The 18,250-nt window shown below is 32.8% G+C and overlaps 6 protein-coding genes across 22 annotated transcripts; 3 read left to right on the top strand and 3 right to left on the bottom strand.

Moving 5' to 3' along the window:
• The first annotated feature begins 566 nt into the window (after positions 1 to 566).
• On the top strand, positions 567 to 3,098 carry LOC139772900 (uncharacterized). Its single transcript, XM_071706937.1, has 2 exons — positions 567 to 735; positions 846 to 3,098. The coding sequence occupies exons 1-2, from the start codon at positions 667 to 669 to the stop codon at positions 2,184 to 2,186; spliced, it is 1,410 nt and encodes a 469-aa protein (XP_071563038.1). The 5' UTR covers positions 567 to 666; the 3' UTR covers positions 2,187 to 3,098.
• On the top strand, positions 2,710 to 5,769 carry LOC139772899 (uncharacterized). 2 transcript variants are annotated; one of them, XM_071706936.1, is made up of 5 exons: positions 2,710 to 2,847; positions 3,343 to 3,764; positions 3,953 to 4,612; positions 4,682 to 4,881; positions 5,173 to 5,769. In XM_071706936.1, exons 1-5 carry the CDS (start codon positions 2,823 to 2,825, stop codon positions 5,447 to 5,449), a joined length of 1,584 nt encoding a protein of 527 aa, XP_071563037.1. In that variant the 5' UTR covers positions 2,710 to 2,822; the 3' UTR covers positions 5,450 to 5,769. The 2 variants fall into 2 exon arrangements, with proteins under 2 accessions (XP_071563037.1, XP_071563035.1); XM_071706934.1 differs by lacking the exon at positions 2,710 to 2,847 and adding an exon at positions 2,874 to 3,010.
• Positions 5,483 to 8,871, bottom strand: Bem46 (abhydrolase domain containing 13-like protein Bem46). Of its 3 annotated transcripts, none has more exons than XM_071706948.1 (6): positions 8,437 to 8,871; positions 7,789 to 8,096; positions 7,432 to 7,663; positions 7,156 to 7,349; positions 6,827 to 6,987; positions 5,483 to 6,542 (listed from the first exon to the last, which is right to left on the bottom strand). In XM_071706948.1, the coding sequence occupies exons 2-6, from the start codon at positions 7,952 to 7,954 to the stop codon at positions 6,270 to 6,272; spliced, it is 1,026 nt and encodes a 341-aa protein (XP_071563049.1). In that variant the 5' UTR covers positions 7,955 to 8,096; positions 8,437 to 8,871; the 3' UTR covers positions 5,483 to 6,269. The 3 variants fall into 3 exon arrangements, with proteins under 3 accessions (XP_071563049.1, XP_071563050.1, XP_071563051.1); XM_071706949.1 differs by having other exon boundaries at positions 8,555 to 8,871; XM_071706950.1 differs by having other exon boundaries at positions 8,612 to 8,871.
• Positions 8,872 to 10,998: 2,127 nt separating this feature from the next.
• Eloc (elongin C) lies at positions 10,999 to 13,139 on the top strand. 6 transcript variants are annotated; one of them, XM_071706952.1, is made up of 5 exons: positions 10,999 to 11,125; positions 11,613 to 11,672; positions 11,865 to 11,933; positions 12,121 to 12,314; positions 12,439 to 13,139. In XM_071706952.1, exons 2-5 carry the CDS (start codon positions 11,640 to 11,642, stop codon positions 12,578 to 12,580), a joined length of 438 nt encoding a protein of 145 aa, XP_071563053.1. In that variant the 5' UTR covers positions 10,999 to 11,125; positions 11,613 to 11,639; the 3' UTR covers positions 12,581 to 13,139. The 6 variants fall into 6 exon arrangements, with proteins under 6 accessions (XP_071563053.1, XP_071563056.1, XP_071563054.1 ...); XM_071706953.1 differs by having other exon boundaries at positions 11,010 to 11,129; XM_071706954.1 differs by lacking the exon at positions 10,999 to 11,125 and adding an exon at positions 11,194 to 11,309.
• Blos2 (biogenesis of lysosome-related organelles complex 1 subunit 2) lies at positions 13,110 to 14,460 on the bottom strand. Its single transcript, XM_071706951.1, has 2 exons — positions 14,199 to 14,460; positions 13,110 to 14,057 (listed from the first exon to the last, which is right to left on the bottom strand). The coding sequence occupies exon 2, from the start codon at positions 14,044 to 14,046 to the stop codon at positions 13,561 to 13,563; it is 486 nt and encodes a 161-aa protein (XP_071563052.1). The 5' UTR covers positions 14,047 to 14,057; positions 14,199 to 14,460; the 3' UTR covers positions 13,110 to 13,560.
• A 481-nt stretch (positions 14,461 to 14,941) lies between these two features.
• On the bottom strand, positions 14,942 to 17,923 carry Gale (UDP-galactose 4'-epimerase). Of its 9 annotated transcripts, none has more exons than XM_071706938.1 (7): positions 17,380 to 17,919; positions 16,864 to 17,002; positions 16,468 to 16,586; positions 16,100 to 16,408; positions 15,850 to 16,030; positions 15,398 to 15,682; positions 14,942 to 15,295 (listed from the first exon to the last, which is right to left on the bottom strand). In XM_071706938.1, the coding sequence occupies exons 2-7, from the start codon at positions 16,991 to 16,993 to the stop codon at positions 15,243 to 15,245; spliced, it is 1,077 nt and encodes a 358-aa protein (XP_071563039.1). In that variant the 5' UTR covers positions 16,994 to 17,002; positions 17,380 to 17,919; the 3' UTR covers positions 14,942 to 15,242. The 9 variants fall into 9 exon arrangements, with proteins under 9 accessions (XP_071563039.1, XP_071563042.1, XP_071563045.1 ...); XM_071706941.1 differs by having other exon boundaries at positions 17,455 to 17,919; XM_071706944.1 differs by having other exon boundaries at positions 16,100 to 16,390; positions 17,380 to 17,913.
• Positions 17,924 to 18,250: the final 327 nt, after the last annotated feature.

Raw genomic sequence — 18,250 nt, 5'->3', positions numbered from 1 at the left:
ACACATTTAATCCAACTGAAACCAGTTGAGTTTAATTAAATTCAGTTTCTTCGTTCTCTCAAATTGTATCTAAATATATCGAGTTTAAAAGTCTAATTTGAGCGTTGCGAACGCCAAATATCCATAAATATAAAAAATATAAATGTGTACATTCTGATTTATATTTTATACTCTTTAGAGAGAGAGAGAGAAAGCTTTGAGAGATTTAATTTCTCTCTCTGATATAAGAATGAGAGAGAGGACAGATTTAGGGTGCATCCCCATGGAGAAAGAAATAGCGGAACGGAATTAAAACGGAATTCCTTTGATTGGCTAATATCCCATTTTGAGAGCCCCCACCTGGAGATTAGCCAATCAAAGCAATTCCGTTTTAGTTCCGTTCCGCTATTTCTCTTTCCATGGGGCGCGTTCAGCAGACCAAGCCGCTCAGTAGCAGTCGAACGTGATTGGCTCTTACTTTTAGAACCAACCAATCAACGCAGTGTATTGATAAGACGAACTCAACAGTTGTGTCTGCTGAACGCGGGCAATCTATAATACTTATTACGTTTATGAAAATATTTCTGTGTGACAATATTAGGTTAGATTGGTGAAATTGAGCTACACAACTGGAGCCGTATTGAGGTGTATTGATAAACCGATATTTGTGACATAAATCATTGAAAAATGATTATGGAAGCATTGAACGAGCATTTGGAGGCTTTGGCCGGTCATGTTTTCGATAACGACAAGCTGGTAATTCTATCGCGATCATTTATGTATAATATATTCTGCAGTGTTTCATATATATATATTTTTTTTATTTTTATTATTCTATATAATATTTAACGCAATGGTATTTTTAGGTCACTTACAAATGGCTAAGCAAAGAGTTACATGTCCACGTTAACATAGCAAAACAGATCTTATGGGAATTCTACCAAAAATATCATAAAAGCAACAACATTGAATGCACATATTTGCTAATAGGCCTTCTAAAGGATAAAGGAATGCGTGTGGAGGTTGTTAAAGAATCCGATGTATCTAAGGCTAAAGAAAAGTTCAGTAAAATTATGTCAGAGCACCTCTACAGCGTCCACAAACCGCTTGCGGATTTGGAACTGCTTGCCAGTTCTGGTTCTGGCGATATAAATCACAGCGCGATAAAGTGTGATGCCTGCAAAGAACGAAGTGATGAAGAAATGCAATTATTACGTTGGGGTACAGCTGCTAAGAAGGTTATGGAAAATACGACAAATTCAAAATCTACAAATTCAATGAATCCACCAAAGACTGAAAAAAATTCAATGACAGCAAAGAAAAATGGATTTAATAATCTATTTAATATGGCTGGGAAATCAAAGAGCCCTGAAAAATCGAAATCATCCTTCCAAGAACGTGATACAGACTCGATGAAGAAAGATAACCTTTGGAAGAAGAAGGATTCAGTGAAGAATAAAGATTCAACCGAGAAAGATCAAACTTTAATGGAGGAAACTAAAGAATTAATAGAAAAAGAAAAAGACACCGTAGAAAAGGATAAAAACTTTGTCCAGAAAGATAAAGATTCTGCAGAAAAGACTAAAAATTCAACCGAGAAAAATAAAGGCTCCAAGACTAATTCTACCGCTAAAAAAGTATCTCCCCAAAGTAATTCTGTGAAAAAAGGAAGCTTGAATAACTTTTTTGGAAAATTGACGTCTCCTTCAAAATCTATAGAAGTTACATCATCAGAAAAGAAAAATGATCATGCTAAAGAGGAATTTACCGAAGGAAAAGTGAGTAAAGAAAAGAGGAAATTGCAAGGAAAAAAGCGGAATAGGAGCAAAGAAACGGATGAAGGTGCTAAGAAACGGAAGAGAATTGTTATACAGAACGATTCCAGTGATTCAGAGATACAAAGTGATATAGAGATGGAAGAATTAGTTCCAGAAACGGAGCCGGAAATTCTTGCGAAACCAAAGAGTCCCTCTCCACCAAGAATAAAACATGAAAATGGCAAAAGAAAAGTGTTGAAGTTAGTTAACAAAACTTATAAAGAAGGCGAATATATTGTAACAAAGAAAGAACATGTTTATGTAAGTTGTTCGGAAGATGAAGAAGAAAAAGAAGAAGAGATGAGGAGAAAAGAGAAAAAAGCAGAGGCTAAGATAGAGAAAGTGAAGAAAAAGCAGTCCACGTTAACGGATTTCTTCAAGAGGTCTTAGAATTGTATCAAAATTGTCTAAATATTTATAGATATCCACTTTTATAAAAATAAGTAATATGAATGTAATACATTACTTATTAATATTGATGATATATGTAATGTGATATTAATGAATATCATATATAATATTGATAATAATAAGTAATATACAAAATTACTGAATAATAAATAATGATGTATACTTTTGTAATGCAATAGTTGTGGCTTTAAAAATGTTTTTTATCTACATAATAATGAATGATAATCAAGTATTTGTTTAATTTATTACTTGGAAATTAGTTGAGCTATTGGTCATTATAATAAAAATGTTGCTTGGAATTAATAACAATGTTTTCGAGTACTATTCAACAATCAAAATTGTTTGATATAAGAATATTGCATTTTTAATACTTGAAATATATTTTAAGAATGAGACATTGGTAGATTAAAATAGATTGAAATAAATGATAGATTAAATTAAAATTATTACCGCATAATTTGATTTGATTGATCATTTTTTATACAGCATGTTCCAGAATCATCAAGAAATTATGAACATGTCAATAATTGATTAAATTAAATTTATCATATCTACATTTCTCGTAACAAGATGAGTAATATGTAACGGATCACATGGTTGACGCACTTATCAGATATGCTATCAGAATCAGCTACAGTAGGTGTGTATCTTCTATGACTAAATATGCGATCATTTAGCGATAGTCTTCGTGTGAAATCACAGTGCGGATATCATGATGTTTAACATTATTACATTGATGCTTTTATTTCTATGCAACCAATGTTTGTGCGATATATGTAAAACCTGTGTATGTTCTACCTCAAGTAAGTCCAAAAGAAAAGAAGATAAGATCTATCAGGAGAAATAATAGAAGAAATGGATTAAGAAATAATAAATAAATACATGATATTATTTTTATTATTATATCATTACTACCAATTATAAATTAGTGTTATGCTTTTCAAAAGAAAAAAAGTTTGTAAAAAGATTTAATAAATTAATAAATGAAAATAATGAAATTAATAAATATGTGGTAATATTTTTGTTATATATTATCATTGTTATTATAAATAATAATATCATAACATGATTTGTGATACGATTAATAATATAATTCGTAAATGTCAATATAATATACATATCGTTGTTCTTGCAGATGCAGGACCAATTATTGATTGCCATGACAGACACTTAGGAACTAACGAAGTTCTTACCTTCGATCTTCTCACCTTAGATAAGCATCGACCACTAAACAAACTTATTCTTTCAAGAAACAATATAGTGCTCCTACCCATAAATGAACTAAAAAACTTGAAACGTTTAAAAATATTGGATCTGTCTCAAAATCAACTGGATAATATACATTCGGATATCATTAAAAACCTAAATGAGCTCGAAGATTTAGATTATTCTAGTAATTTACTTTGGGGCTTTGATATTTCTATTCTTAACACAGTTTCTTCTCTCTCTAAACTTAATTTGAGTCATAATCACATCAACAATTTGGAGAAAAACTCAGAAAATGCAACAACAAAGTTGAAAATTCTTGATGTATCTCACAACAATCTCATTGATCTGGTAATATAATTTTTATAGCAAAAAATTAAATTCTGACAAAAAATTTTTAGTGAAATTTAGTAATACTATAATAAATATGTGTGTGTGTGTGTGTGTGTGTGTGTACATACAGTAATGTTAATTAAAATTATATAGTTATTATAACTAACATTACTCCTATTAAATTCATTTACTTTAATATTTTGCAGAACTTTCTCGATGGTATGCTGGAGTTAGAATACTTAAATCTCTCCTTCAACAAATTTAACACTCTCCCGGCCAATTTATTACTTAATATGCAGCAGCTGAAGATTCTTCGCCTTAATAATAATCAGTTTCTCTCTTTAAATTTCCAAAATCTTCCATTGTCACTGTTGGAACTTCATACGGAAAGCAATCTTATTAATACCGTGTCATTCCAAAAATCATCAATTCATACCTTAAACATTCAAAACAATAATATTTCTAACATATATAACAATTTAACATTACTGGAAGAATTAAAAAATTTAAATATCAGTGGAAATTCCTTATCAGACTTTCCGGATATTTTCCTAAAGAATTTGGAAACGCTAGATCTATCTTTCAATGATTTAACAACAATACCTGAAACCATTTCTATTAAAAATTTTCCAAGTTTAAAAATTTTTAAAGTCAATGGAAATCGTCTGAGAGATATAAAAATTTGGTCTGAACTGAATTTGGAAATATTCGAAGTAAAATTTGTAGATACAATTGAGAAGATTGACAAAGAAACACTTCTAATGTTAAAAGAGAAGAAAAATATTTGCATTAATGTGACTATTTCGAGTAATACGAAATTGAATATGATTGAGGAAAATGTTTTTCGACATATGAATATATGCTCTGTAAGTATTTTATATAAAAGATATACTTTTATATAAAGAGACATTTATTAATCCTTTTTTATTTTTCAGTTAGATTTGAGCAATAATCGCTTTACTCACTTGCCAGCAGAGCTATTTAATATAAACGTTTACAAAAACGTTTCAAATTTAAATTATCTCATTAATCTGCAAGGAAATCCATTTATTTGCAATTGTTCATTGCAATGGATGTTGAACGAATTAGTGCCAAAACTTTACATTAGGAAACCTAGTCTTTTAGAAGATTTGAGGTAACTACATAAGTCAATATTATTGAATATTTTAGAACTTATTTTAAATATATTTAATGGCTTAAACTTATTTCTTTCTCGATGTATTGAATTAGTATTGTTAAGCTAATATAACAATCACTTTAATTTACTATTTGTTTGTAAAAAAACACATATACAAATTAATATCGTTATATCTAAAATTTCAAATTAATCTCCATCTTTTTTCTTATTTTTTATTGTGACTATCATAACAGTCATAAATGAATATGTCCTATTTTTCACAATTTATTAATAATATAATAAAATTAGATGTGCTGGTCCACCTCCATTAGCCAACAAAAGGATGATTCATTGGTACAAATGGAAGGGAGAAGTCTTTTGTGATGAGTTTTCACATTTTTCGGAGAGAATGACTGTTAATGCTGCAAGTATTTCTAACAAACAGGTTGTGACATTCAGAACTGGTCCTGGAATGATTGCTGTTCTGGCTACGGCAATCGCATTGCTCGCAATTCTAACGATAATCGGCATTCTATTAACTCGAAGAATGATCGCGAAGAGAAGACGAATCAATCGTAGACTTTAAATCTTTTTATTTTTACAAAAACATGAAGACTGCTATTGGGAAAAAATATAAAAGATATCTTTTATTATTTTCTTAGCACAACTTACATAATATGTAATTTATGCAAGTTTTTCCAAAAATTGCATAGATTAGCTGTCATAAATTATATTTTTAAAAATTTTTTACTATAGTACTTATTATATAACAGGAACGGTCATGAATAATATATAATAATATAATCCATAATATGATTTATATGAAGAAATATCAAAACTTTTATCTTTATGGACACATGCATACTTTGGTAGTCACAAAATTAAACTTATTTTAATATAAATAAACTTATGTTTTATAATATTCTCTTCACATACCTTTAAATCGTATTTTTAAGGATTTTTACCTTTCGTTATTTTTAATTCACACGTTCCCACATTACAGAATCTCTTGAGATATTTAGTTATATCTATTTTCCATTGATTAAGTAATGTTTTTTTTCGATTACTGATTATTTTAATTTAACTTATCATAATTAAATCAAATTAATTTAAGCCAATTAAGTTTAAGTAATCATATTAATTATATTATTTAAATGAATTGACTTACAATAATTTGAAATAATTAATTCATTTAATTATGCTTTGATTTGGACGTAACAATAATTATTAATCACTTTTGAATCGATAAGATCGACTTTTTCTGCAACGCGTAAAAACAATTTCTACGAAAAGTAGAAAAAGTTCAATTCGAAACGTCAATTCTTTTACACGTTTTTAACGTAAAAATTACCTTTACGTTTATGACGGTAGACAATAATAGATGTGACAATAGAAGCGCTTTATCACTAAATATTATCGATTTGCCAATGACTAGACGTTACCCTTGGAGGTGGATTTTCCCTGAGCTCGGTCAGAAAGGCGTTAATGTTTTGATAATAACTCGGTTGACACCAGGTTTCGTTATGTGTGCCATCCACGATTGGAAGTATACGTTTATATGTGCTTCGGCAATTCTTGTAAAGATCCTGCATCATGCGGGGTGGTACCAGTGTGTCCGCCAGACCAGAAATAAACAGAGTGGGCACTGTGACTGAGCGAACTTTCAGAATAGACAAATACTGCAACGTGATAAAAAGCATGAAAATGTGAGGAATCATATAAAAAAAGAATATATGAAAATATAAATAAATATAAGAATATAGATAAGACAGATCATATAAAATATAATAAATATATAAATTCGAAGAAAAATAATGATACATAAAAATTTGCTAATCATGACACTTTTTAATAGTAGATATACTGTATATTTTTTATAAAACCTTTAATTTATAAAAAGAGAACCAGAAGAATTGTATATAAAATAATCAAAAAAATTTTTAATATTCCCTGTTCTGCTTACCTTGTTCTTGTATACAAAAAGTGGCAAGTACTGTAAAAATTTAGATCCTACAAATAAGGCGGCCATATCTGGGATACTGGTGAAGGTGTTTTCAAGTATAAGGCACCAAATTCTCTGTGAATTTTCTTCCTTCGTGGCTAAATCAATGGCTACCGCTCCACCTATACAAATTATAAATTAATCAAATTTAATTATTATAAATACTGATAATTAGTAAGAAAATTGTAAAGAACTGTTCTTAGAAATTTGATACAATAAAATATAAATTAAAACAAAATTAAAAAATTATAATAAATATTCCAAATAATAAAATTAGATTCTTTACCTACCTAGCGATCTACCGAATACTATGATTTCATTGGTATTAATATCCGTTCTACTAAACAGGTAATCTATTCCTGCTCGAGCATCCATATAAAGGCCCTCCTCCGACGGAGTACCTTGCGAAAGGCCATACCCTCGGTATTCTAACATTAGAATATTACACTGAATATTATGATAGAGTCCTACTATATTCTGCAATCTGGAAGAAACATATAAATATGATATATCACGATATGACTTGTTACTATATTACTAAATTAATGTAGTAAAATAATGAATACCGATGGCCCATATTGCCAGCGTTGCCGTGAAGAAACAGCAATGTAGGCGCCTTCCTCATTCTATCTTCTGGTTGAGAAACAAAAAACATGTGCAGCATTGTGCCATCTCCAGCTCTGGTATATATACTTTGATAAGGCAAACTAAATATTGAAGGAGCTGGTACGTAAACTCTTGAATGGGCTGGCAGTTCTGGATGATAAAGAAGTTGGTCTTCTCTATGATAGAGTATTCCTGTAATAAAAAAAAAATCAGTCCTATAACATTTTTAACTTAATACAATACCTCAAAATCAATAATAGTTAAAAGCTTTGCTGAAAAATAAAGCTTTCTATAGTAAAAAATATGTATATACAAACCAGTTGTGGCAAAACACAGCAAAAAGAAAGCCAAAACTCCACCGTATAACCAATATAAAAAAAAGCACACGAGGATATATGCTCCACTGAAAGCCCAACACTTCATGGCTACACTCCCCAGAAGTCTGATTGGCCTGCTGCGAGCTAAACGTATTCTGAAGGACATTATTTATATGTCTTGTATAATTTAAAGAAGCGTTATCTGGATAATCGAAATGTTTTCAATAAGCGGGTAGGTCTTGATTTAAGAACAGCCATGATGATCTTTAAACATTAAATGAATCGCTGCAACTTCTCACATCTTTCTCCTGTAAAATATTCAGAAAACGATACAAGTTTTAATGACAATACATTGTGGGAAGAAATTACAAATTTATTTTTATTTATTAACTTTATTATTCAATTTTATAGAGTATATCAATTTTATTTCAAAGCATATTAAAAAATTCTGAATAAATTTTTGAAAAAAAAATTGATTACTTTTATTTCATTTGTAGATCATATATAAATGCAATCATAATGGAATTAAATTTATTAAAATAAATTGACGATTTTTTCTTCTTGATGAATATACGTATAAAAAGAATTGATTAAATGAGTTATTTATGTAAATTATTAACAAAAGCTATGTATATATTATAATCCAACCTGCAAGATGAGATAATAACAGTTGGATCGCATAAACTTCAATGATCGTATTAATGGAATTTTTATGATAAAAAAACAAGTGTTTCTGGATCGAAACGATTCATAAAATGAACATTACTTGAGTTATTTCACAATTATTATTGTTAAACGGCAAGTCGAGAATCATAAAAAATACCAGACGTTCATTTAACCCATTTAACCTCTACGGTTCACATCTCCGCTCTGCTCCGCTCTCCGCTGTAAAAAAGTGCGGAGTGTATAGATGTGTAAGTGCGCTGATTTCGTCTATGAAGGAAGAAAATGAAAAGGACGTAGCAATGAATCTGATTGGCTTGGGCCTGATCGCCATATTGTGATCACTCTCGAATAAAACGCGATATTAGTGCTTCAATCTAGGATCAAAAGCGAAACATGTTTAAACTTTACATGCTAATCGGTGGATCACTCTGATCATTACCATTCGCGCTCGGGTTTTGCTCTCTTGGTTTAAGCCCCTTGCACAATGCCAGGCAACAGGCAATAGGAACAGGTAATAGAAATCAGAAATCATGTATAAATGCAGAATAAACAGTGACACAGGCAATAGGCACAGAGTTTCCGTCACGTTGGAAATTCTGTGCCTATTGCCTGTTGCCAACCAATTATAGCATTCGAATTTTTTAGGTTGTAATTAACGATTTTTTGGTTATTTCCTGTTCCTATTGCCTGTTGCCTGGCATTGTGCAAGGGGCTTAACACGTGCGGATTGAAAATTGGACACGCGTGCGGGTGATCGCCCGTGTCCAATTTTCAACTTCCCGCACTTGTTACACAAATAACTATTAATTATATAATGTATACAATAAATATATAATGTGATTTAGAAATTAACGTCATCGGTCACCGAGGCCAGCGGCAGAGACATCACCCATGCCCAGACCTTGGGCACTGCTGATTCTGTAAAAAAGGGAAATAAAGGAACACAATGTAATGTGCTCCAAAAAATCGCAAATACTTTAGAAACTATAAACACGGAAATAGCTGAAATTAAAAAAAGTCAGGAAGATTTACCGAAACGTTTGCAAGAATCAAAGGAATCATGTATAAAAAATACTTTAGAATATTTGACCACGGAAATAGCTGAAATTAAAAAAAGTCAGGAAGATTTACCGAAACGTTTGCAAGAATCAAAGGAATCATGTATAAAAAATACTTTAGAATATTTGACCACGGAAATAGCTGAAATTAGAAAAAGTCAGGAAGATTTACCGAAACGTTTGCAAGAATCAAAGGAATCATGTATAAAAAATACTTTAGAAAATTTGACCACGGAAATAGCTGAAATTAAAAAAAGTCAGGAAGATTTAGCGAAATGTTGGCAAGAATCAAAGGAATCATGTACAAAAAATACCATCAACGAAGTACCAAAATGTAATGTGCTCCATGAAATGGCACATGTAAAACTCAAGAAGAAGAGAACGAAGAAGAAGAGAAAATCTATATTTGCCATACACGAACACGTATGGAAGATTTAGAGGAACGTTTGCAAGAATTGGAATTGAAAAACACCAAACTGCAAATGACAAATAAATAGAAATTAGCAGCTTAGATAGCAGCTTAGATCAAATTGGAAAGGAGCCCAGTTTGCCCCGCACAAGAGACCTATCTTGCACGGAGGGCGCAGTTTTGCGGAAAAAACTTTCCATGGCTCTAGTGGACTCGAACCTGGTTCCTCAGATTACGAGTCTGGCGCTCTACCACTAGACCACACTGCCGCCCCTATATGGTACGCGGAAATTTCCTTCTAGTATTGAAAATCTATAGTTTATGTCATCGTATACTATAGAGTTTTAATACCGGAAATGAATCGTTTTGGCGCTTACAGTGCTTGTAAGCATCCTTGTTTAATATTTAATAAACAACAAGGATAAAATGATGCTGGGTTTGTTCTTTGTTTCTTTAACGTAGCAACGTTTCAATTTATTTTGCCAATTGAAGTCGAAATCAATAAACTTTTCTTGCTTAAAAAATAATAAATAGACTGTTCATGTGGTTATTTCTAATTTTCGTTACTTTTAATTTAATTTACATTTAAATTACTAATAACATTAAATACTGTTAACATTTGTTACAAGTAATTTTCACACTAAGGCTGCAATCCACTTGACGTTCTAAAATTCTAAATGCTTCGACGTATTCCTCTTCTCCTTTCTTTCAATGAAGAAAGAAGGAGAAGAAGAACGCTTCAAAGCATTTGTAGCGTCAAGTGGACCGCAGCCTAAATGCAGTACTTGTTAGTCCATAAGACCATCTCTTACTTTTTCAATTCTTTGACAAGTTGATACAACTACTGCGTTCACTACTTTTCACTACTTTAACCCTTTCTCACATTAGATCAGATTATAAATATTTCTGAATATTCCAATACGAATATGCAAATAACCTCATCTATTCACCTCTATTGATACTCTCTTTACCTTCAGAACACATTACCGACGCCCCGCGAGTTTACATTATAGTGTCAAGAAACCGGTCTATTAGCCCAGATGGCGTTGAAACACTATCCTTACTTTTTCATTGGGAGTTTCCTCCCCCTGCCCCCTGCTGCTCGTCACAACTCGTCAGCTGATACGCATTGCCGTGTGTGACACGGCACTACACATCGTCATTAGGAAGTCTGATTTAATTAAAATTTCGTGTCGTCTGTAAGGTAGGTATGTAGAGCCGCTCGTCATTTCGTAATAGATTGATGAGAATAATTCCCAACTATTTTTATAAACTAGCCAGCATTACGGTTAGATAGTAACTGTACAGAGATAGTAACTATATAGCGCACTGGCAACAATATAGCACGAATTATTCCCAATTTACATTATTCTGTCGATAAATATACGGTAAATATAAGCGCAGGAACAGCCTTGCTCGAAAATGTAAGATAATTCCGGTCGCTCTCACGCGTGTATATGATACAGCGTTTCCGTGAGCGTGAGACACTTAAAATGCTACCAATGCTTTCCAACGTGTAACTTAGCCTATTGTTATTGAGATACGACCGTTAAAGAAAGGACCCTGTGCTATCTATAACCTTAGGAATAGGTTGAAGGCATTTAATTTATCTGTTTCTATGTTATTTATACTTGGTGTGTGTGTGTGTGTGTATATATATTGTTTGTATATTTGGATTGTTTTGCTTTTAGGAGGATACATACACGTCAACAGTAAATATGTCGACTGACGTAAACATGCAGGCTGAGAAGGTACATATAAAACAATTTCGTTTGCATGCGTGTATCCCTGCATGGTAATCGGGATGTATAACAATGTATCTCTATGACAAACATGTACATATTGTGTTGCTGTTATACGTTAAAATTATACTCGTTCCCTTTCTGGAAAGCTGAAAGTTTGTGGTAAAATATTGATTAACATTAATCTTTCTTTGGATCAAGCACAATGAAGAAGCGAGTGTCGATAAGACCGAAGAAGAAGAGGGCAGATCGTCTAAAGACATGCATGCGGTACCTATTTTTCCAAATTAAATTTTGCTTTCTAGAGATGGTTCTTTTTCTTCATCCTGCTATAAGTTTCATTATTTCTTCCAATTGTACAATATTCTAGATTAATTCTAGATAAATGTAAGATTCTATCATTATCAAGTCCGTTTACGTGACAAATAACGTGATAGATTTGTTTTGAAAATTTTAGCAAAACGGTAGTCCCGTTTACGGGGGCTGTGAGGGACCAAACGCAATGTACGTGAAGCTGGTCAGTAGCGACGGCCATGAGTTTATCGTTAAACGGGAACATGCTTTAACGAGCGGTACTATCAAAGCAATGTTAAGCGGTCCTGGTCAATTCGCGGAAAATGAAGCCAACGAAGTCAACTTCCGAGAAATCCCGTAAGAGATCTAGATTCAAACTATTTGTTTCTTTCTTTTCTTATTTTGAAATCATAAAATAAGTTCACTGATATGTATACTGTGATAAATGAATTGTTTGAACAAACTTCTTTTTTTTTCATAGGTCTCACGTGTTACAAAAGGTCTGCATGTATTTTACTTACAAAGTACGCTACACAAACAGCAGTACAGAAATACCAGAATTCCCTATTGCACCTGAGATTGCTTTGGAATTATTAATGGCTGGCAACTTCTTAGACTGCTAAACATCATTCATAGAAGTATACTAGCTTTTATTGGCAATTGAATTATAGGAACACACTGCAGCTTTCTTTATTATGGTCATTTAAGATGAATCTATGTATTGTGATATTTGGAAGACCGTATCGGGGCGTAATAATTGATCGCTTTGGATTCTCATATTCGTGACTCATAAACATTTTAGTGCGACGAGACAATGCAAAGTCAAAGTTTTATAGTTACGAAACCTGAATATTCCACTCGTGTTATGCTTCATAATTTATATAGTCACAGACACATAATATTGTAATGCTTAAAATAATTACCACTCACAATCTTCTAGCAATTCATATTATCTTCTAGCAGATCATACATACACATGTATCACCTGTTGCATACTTAAACTATATATTTCAGTAAATTATTGTTATCAAGATAAGAGAAATAAATTCAACTTTATATATTGAATTCTTAATTCTATCTGCTAGGTGCGTTAGGTGACAAATACTTTTCATTGTATTAATATTGTGGCAAATATATGTATACAGATACCTCTTTTGTTAAATATAGTTATAATTATTTGTATTCTTGGTTTACATATTGATTATATTTACACTTGTATCATATCATTACTCAGGCACATTGTGAGGTTTATTGATACATTGCAGAAGAAAGATTAGGTTTGATAGAGCACTTAATAGGATACATCACTTTTAATCAATAAGTTAATTATAAAAGTCAGATATTGTACATGATATGCAAAGGAATGACAAACTACAATTTTATACAAGTTTTGTAAGCGTGTTTAAGAGGTCTCGTATACTAATAAATTTAATGTACAAAAGACGTGATTTTTTGTGACCATTGCTAGCTCTCTTACATATTTTACATTATACAATTCATATTTGTAACAATAACTGTGACTAAGATGTAATTATCGTCCTATTATATATAGGTACGTGAAGATACAATGATTTATATATATTCATAATTACAGCTTACAGCTTTATTTGTTCTTGGTATCCTTTTCGAGATCCTTAAACTTGGCTTCGAGTCGCTTGGAGTACGCTGCTAGTTTATACGCAGCTTGCTCCAGTTTGCTGACGCTGTCATCAATCTGATTGATGTTATCTAGGATCGGCTGTAGCTTCTGATACTTATCATTCAGCGAGTCCAATGATTGCACCACATTCGACGAGATGATCTTTAGTTCCGTATACTTGGCGATGGTCTCCTTGTTAAGACGCTCCAGCAGTCGGTAGTCGGCGTGGGTAGCGGTGAGCTCCTCCTGCAGGTACTCGCCCGTCTTCTGGAACATCGTGTTCGCCAGTCGACTCAGGTTCGGGTCGTGCGGATCCAGCGCCTCGAAACTGCTGGTGCTGGTGGAGAGCGTGGTGCCGCGTTTCGGTGATTCGCATCTCGAGTTCTGCTCAGCGGACAGACTCTCGATCAGCCCTGCATCCGTCTGCGTTTCGTCCTTCGACGAGTCCATGATCAGCACGACTATCACAAGATATATTACAGAACGACTCGATTGAATGCGATCAGAGTCTGAATTCTGAATTCCAACATTTCAATAGAGCACGCGTCTGAGTCTGACGCGTCTCGATCTCGATCAGCTGATAACAAATGGGCGATCCTAACCTGTTTTTTAAATCCCAGCTGATCCCAGCTCTGTTTTGACAGTTCCCTCTAGCCGGTTATTAATTTCTGCTATCTTTTTTCTTCAATTCAGTGATCACATAGTCAATGGTGGATCAGCTGATTTTCAAATTGTCAATTGTGACGCGATATATCGGCAGTCGGACCATGAATCTGACGGATACGCAGAGTCGCGCCACTGTCTAGTGTCTTTCATCTGTAAGTCCGCCACTATCTTTATTATATCAATACATAATGATGGTTAGTCTCTCGATATATATATTGATTTTGAATAGACAATAAAATTAACGCACAAAATCTAAATGATAATACCTTGAATTAAAAATTTCTTTTTTTCCCATACTTACCTACTTACATTTGACTTTATTATTAACAATTTACAGATCAATAATAGAATATTGATATATATATATTTTGTGGTTATGGTAACAAAAATACCGAAAATATAATTTTCTTCGGTAATAAATTATGTATCCTTTTATAATTATTTTTATAATCTTATTATAATTTCATAATTATTCATAATAAATCACCATAATTATTTACATTGTTTTCGCATCATTGATGTATATAGAAAAGTATTTTTTACACATCATTTATATATGTAGATTACATATATATATATATATATATATATATATATTAGTTTATACAATATATATTGTGCAACTATTTAAAATGGCATCATATGATAGAAATAATTTAATTTTAATATATGCAAAAAATCAAGTTTTAAATTATATTTAAGAGGTTTATATAAACAGATACTCAACAAAACTTTTCTAATTACATTAAATTTCGTTAAACATAAATTCTCATTGTATTTATACATATATTAAACTTGCTTAATATAACAGAAGATAAATAACTACTTTTCTTATGCTTTGGTCTAAACTTTGGTAACTGTATACCACCATGGTTTCATTATCTATCCAATGATATGCAGAAGGCATAATGTAATAGCAAGCTAGAAGCTTCAAGTTTTTATAGTTATTTAGGCATAATGGTTATTAGGCGTAACGCTTATCAGTGTTTATAACCGTTTGGATTATTTTGTTGCCATTTCCATGTATCTGCACCTGGAATATCAATAAGTTTCTAATTTTAGAACATCCAAATACAGAAAATGTAGACACCTGTTACATTGCTATTAAATCCATTTATTATATATTATAACTTACACATGTCATCCATATTTCTTGTAGCAACCCAGTCTAGTTCCTTATTAGCGATACTAGCATCAGCGTAACTGGCGGAGATGTCACCTGATCTACGTTCAACTATTTTGTATGGTATTTTCTGCCCGGACGCTTTCTCAAACGCATGTATGACTTCAAGCACAGAATAGCCCTTTCCGGTACCAAGATTTATCGCCTTAAATCCCATTGGATTACGAGTCTTTTGATATATCAAAGCTTTCATATGTCCAACTGCCAGATCCATAATATGAATATAGTCACGTACACCTGCAGATTTAATTAAAAGAAAAATTAATATTTTAATTATAATCATCATAAAAAAATTCCCCTTTCTTCCTATAATATATATCTTTTGCATAATAAGCTGTCTTATTAAAAAGGTTTTAAACAATTTAGTTTTCTATATCCTGCGATCAAAAAGATATAACTCTTACCTGTACCATCGGGAGTATCATAGTCGTTGCCATAAACATATAACACATCCCTTTTTCCAACAGAAACTTGTGCAATATAAGGCATTAAATTATTTGGGATGCCATTAGGATCTTCTCCAATTTCACCTGAGGGATGTGCGCCAACAGGATTAAAATATCTCAAAGATATAACGGAAAATTCCTGAAAGTAACTTTTTATTAAAGTGGATCTCATAAGACAGGGTATTATGATATTGATATGGTACGATACCTTGTCCGATGTACACAAGTCCTTTAGTATTTCTTCAACCATGAATTTTGTTCTTCCATAAGGATTCGTACAGTTGCCGGTTTTCATATCTTCTACTAAAGGAAGTTGTTCAGGTACACCGTAAACCGTGGCACTACTCGAATAAATAAAACGCTTTACATTGTTCTCCCGCATAACTTGTAATAGATTTATCGTTCCACTGACATTAGTTTTATAGTACTCGAGTGGTTTCTGACATGATTCGCCAACTGCCTTCAATGCAGCAAAATGTATAACACAATGAAAAGTATGCTGTAATGAAATAAAAATCTGAATATTTGAATTTAATATGCTATCAGCAGAATTTATGAGCAAACAAGTGTATTTACTTTCTGAAACACATTTCTTAAATTATTGACATTTGTGATGTCACAGTTGATGAACGTAACATTTTTACTTGTCAATTTTTCCACTCTAAGGAGACATTCTGGTTTCTCAGAACTTGAGTCTGTAAACATAAGAAAAATTAAAATTTTTATATTATATTTACGTAAAAATTGTACAAAACACAACAAAACAGTGTCAATTCATTAGACGACAACTGTTAGATCTCTAAATTGCATGCATTGTGTGGTAGCGCCAATAGAAAATATATTAGATTTAAATAGAAAATAGACAGTAATTAATGTTATTATTTAATTTGATAGGTTGAAATATATATATATATATATATATATGCAATGTATCGCGCGTCACTTTTTGTAACGTAGCTTGTTACGTCTCACCTTTGTAGGCATTGCTAAGGTTGTCTATTACCACCACCCGAAGGCCCGCTTGTAACAATTCCAACACCGTATGAGAACCAATATAACCGGCGCCTCCCGTCACCAAGACATTCCAAGATTCGCTTGCCATTATTTAATGCTGTTTTATTAGTTGATATATGTATATTATATCATACATGCATGTGTATCTTATACATAAAATCTTTTTTTCAATCGAAATATCTAATATCAAGTGCATACAACCAAAATGTATATCTTGATAAAATTACGCACTTTTCAAATTTTTGTTTTAGACAGTCATAAGATAAGTAGAGATTAATACGCAATATCATCAGTTACGCTTCAAGTTGTGATATAATACAGTCAAGTTTTATCCTAATACGCTATATAAAGTTAATTATTAACTTTCTGGTGAAGAAGTTACAGTATTGAAAGCAAGTCAAAGTATATACGCGTACATGTACATATTTACAGACTAATAATCGTGCAGAAATTGTTAGAAGAAGTTGCGTGCACCTTCTTGTCGACCACGTTTCGCAGAATCTAAAGCACCGTCTAACCTCACAACGTGATAACCGGGCATACACTGACCTTATCGCGATACCCGGGCGACGGTCGACGTATCACAAAATTATATAACGTTGACACATCATCGGGCATCGGGCATCGGGCATCAGGCACACGTCGCGATTCGCGATCGGCGATCGCAGCCGGAGTCCGGAGTCCGGAGTAGCCGGACGTGAGTTCCAGAGCTCGGCGCTCGATCGCCGAAGCTCGATCGAGCACGATCGAGGACGATCGAGGATCGTCAGGATCCGTCGATCCGACAATTTTCCATCTGTGATTTCCATTCACGCCCGTTTCGTCCGCGAGGTAGCCGAGAATCCGAGATCAATCCGATTTGCGTGGTGACAAACAAACATCCGGGCCACGCCGGCCACTACCACGCGCAAGATCGCGAGATCGCGAGACGCGAGTATCGTAATTATCGAAACGAAACGATCCTCCGACCAGCGACCTCCGATAGTCCGAGCCGTCCGAGGTCCGACCCCCTTCGACCTCTCGCCGTCTCGCCACTCATTTCTCGTATGGTACCGAAGAAACAAACATTCTTTTCGAAAGAGGACATTTTTCACTGCCAATACGCGTTATAGACATAATTCCTTCGCTCAACTTTAAATGCGACTACTTATATTTATCATTTTTTAACTTTAATATTTGATCCGCGACGATGAGATGCGAAAATGCATAAAAATGTGGTATTTTTATACACTGTGAGTCAGGCATTAAACTATGTAAAATATTATATCTTTACGCTTGTATCTTTATTTGTATCTTTACAAACGGGATGTGTACAAGTGTTCTAGATGTATGTACCGATAACGAG

Source organism: Temnothorax nylanderi, unplaced genomic scaffold (genome assembly GCF_030848795.1).
Source record: "Temnothorax nylanderi isolate EJ_2023f unplaced genomic scaffold, tnyl_v1.0 TNYL_tig0054_pilon, whole genome shotgun sequence".
Taxonomy (NCBI): domain Eukaryota; kingdom Metazoa; phylum Arthropoda; class Insecta; order Hymenoptera; family Formicidae; genus Temnothorax; species Temnothorax nylanderi.
Note: the sequence above shows the minus strand (reverse complement) of the source record. Positions and strands in the feature narration are given on the sequence as shown.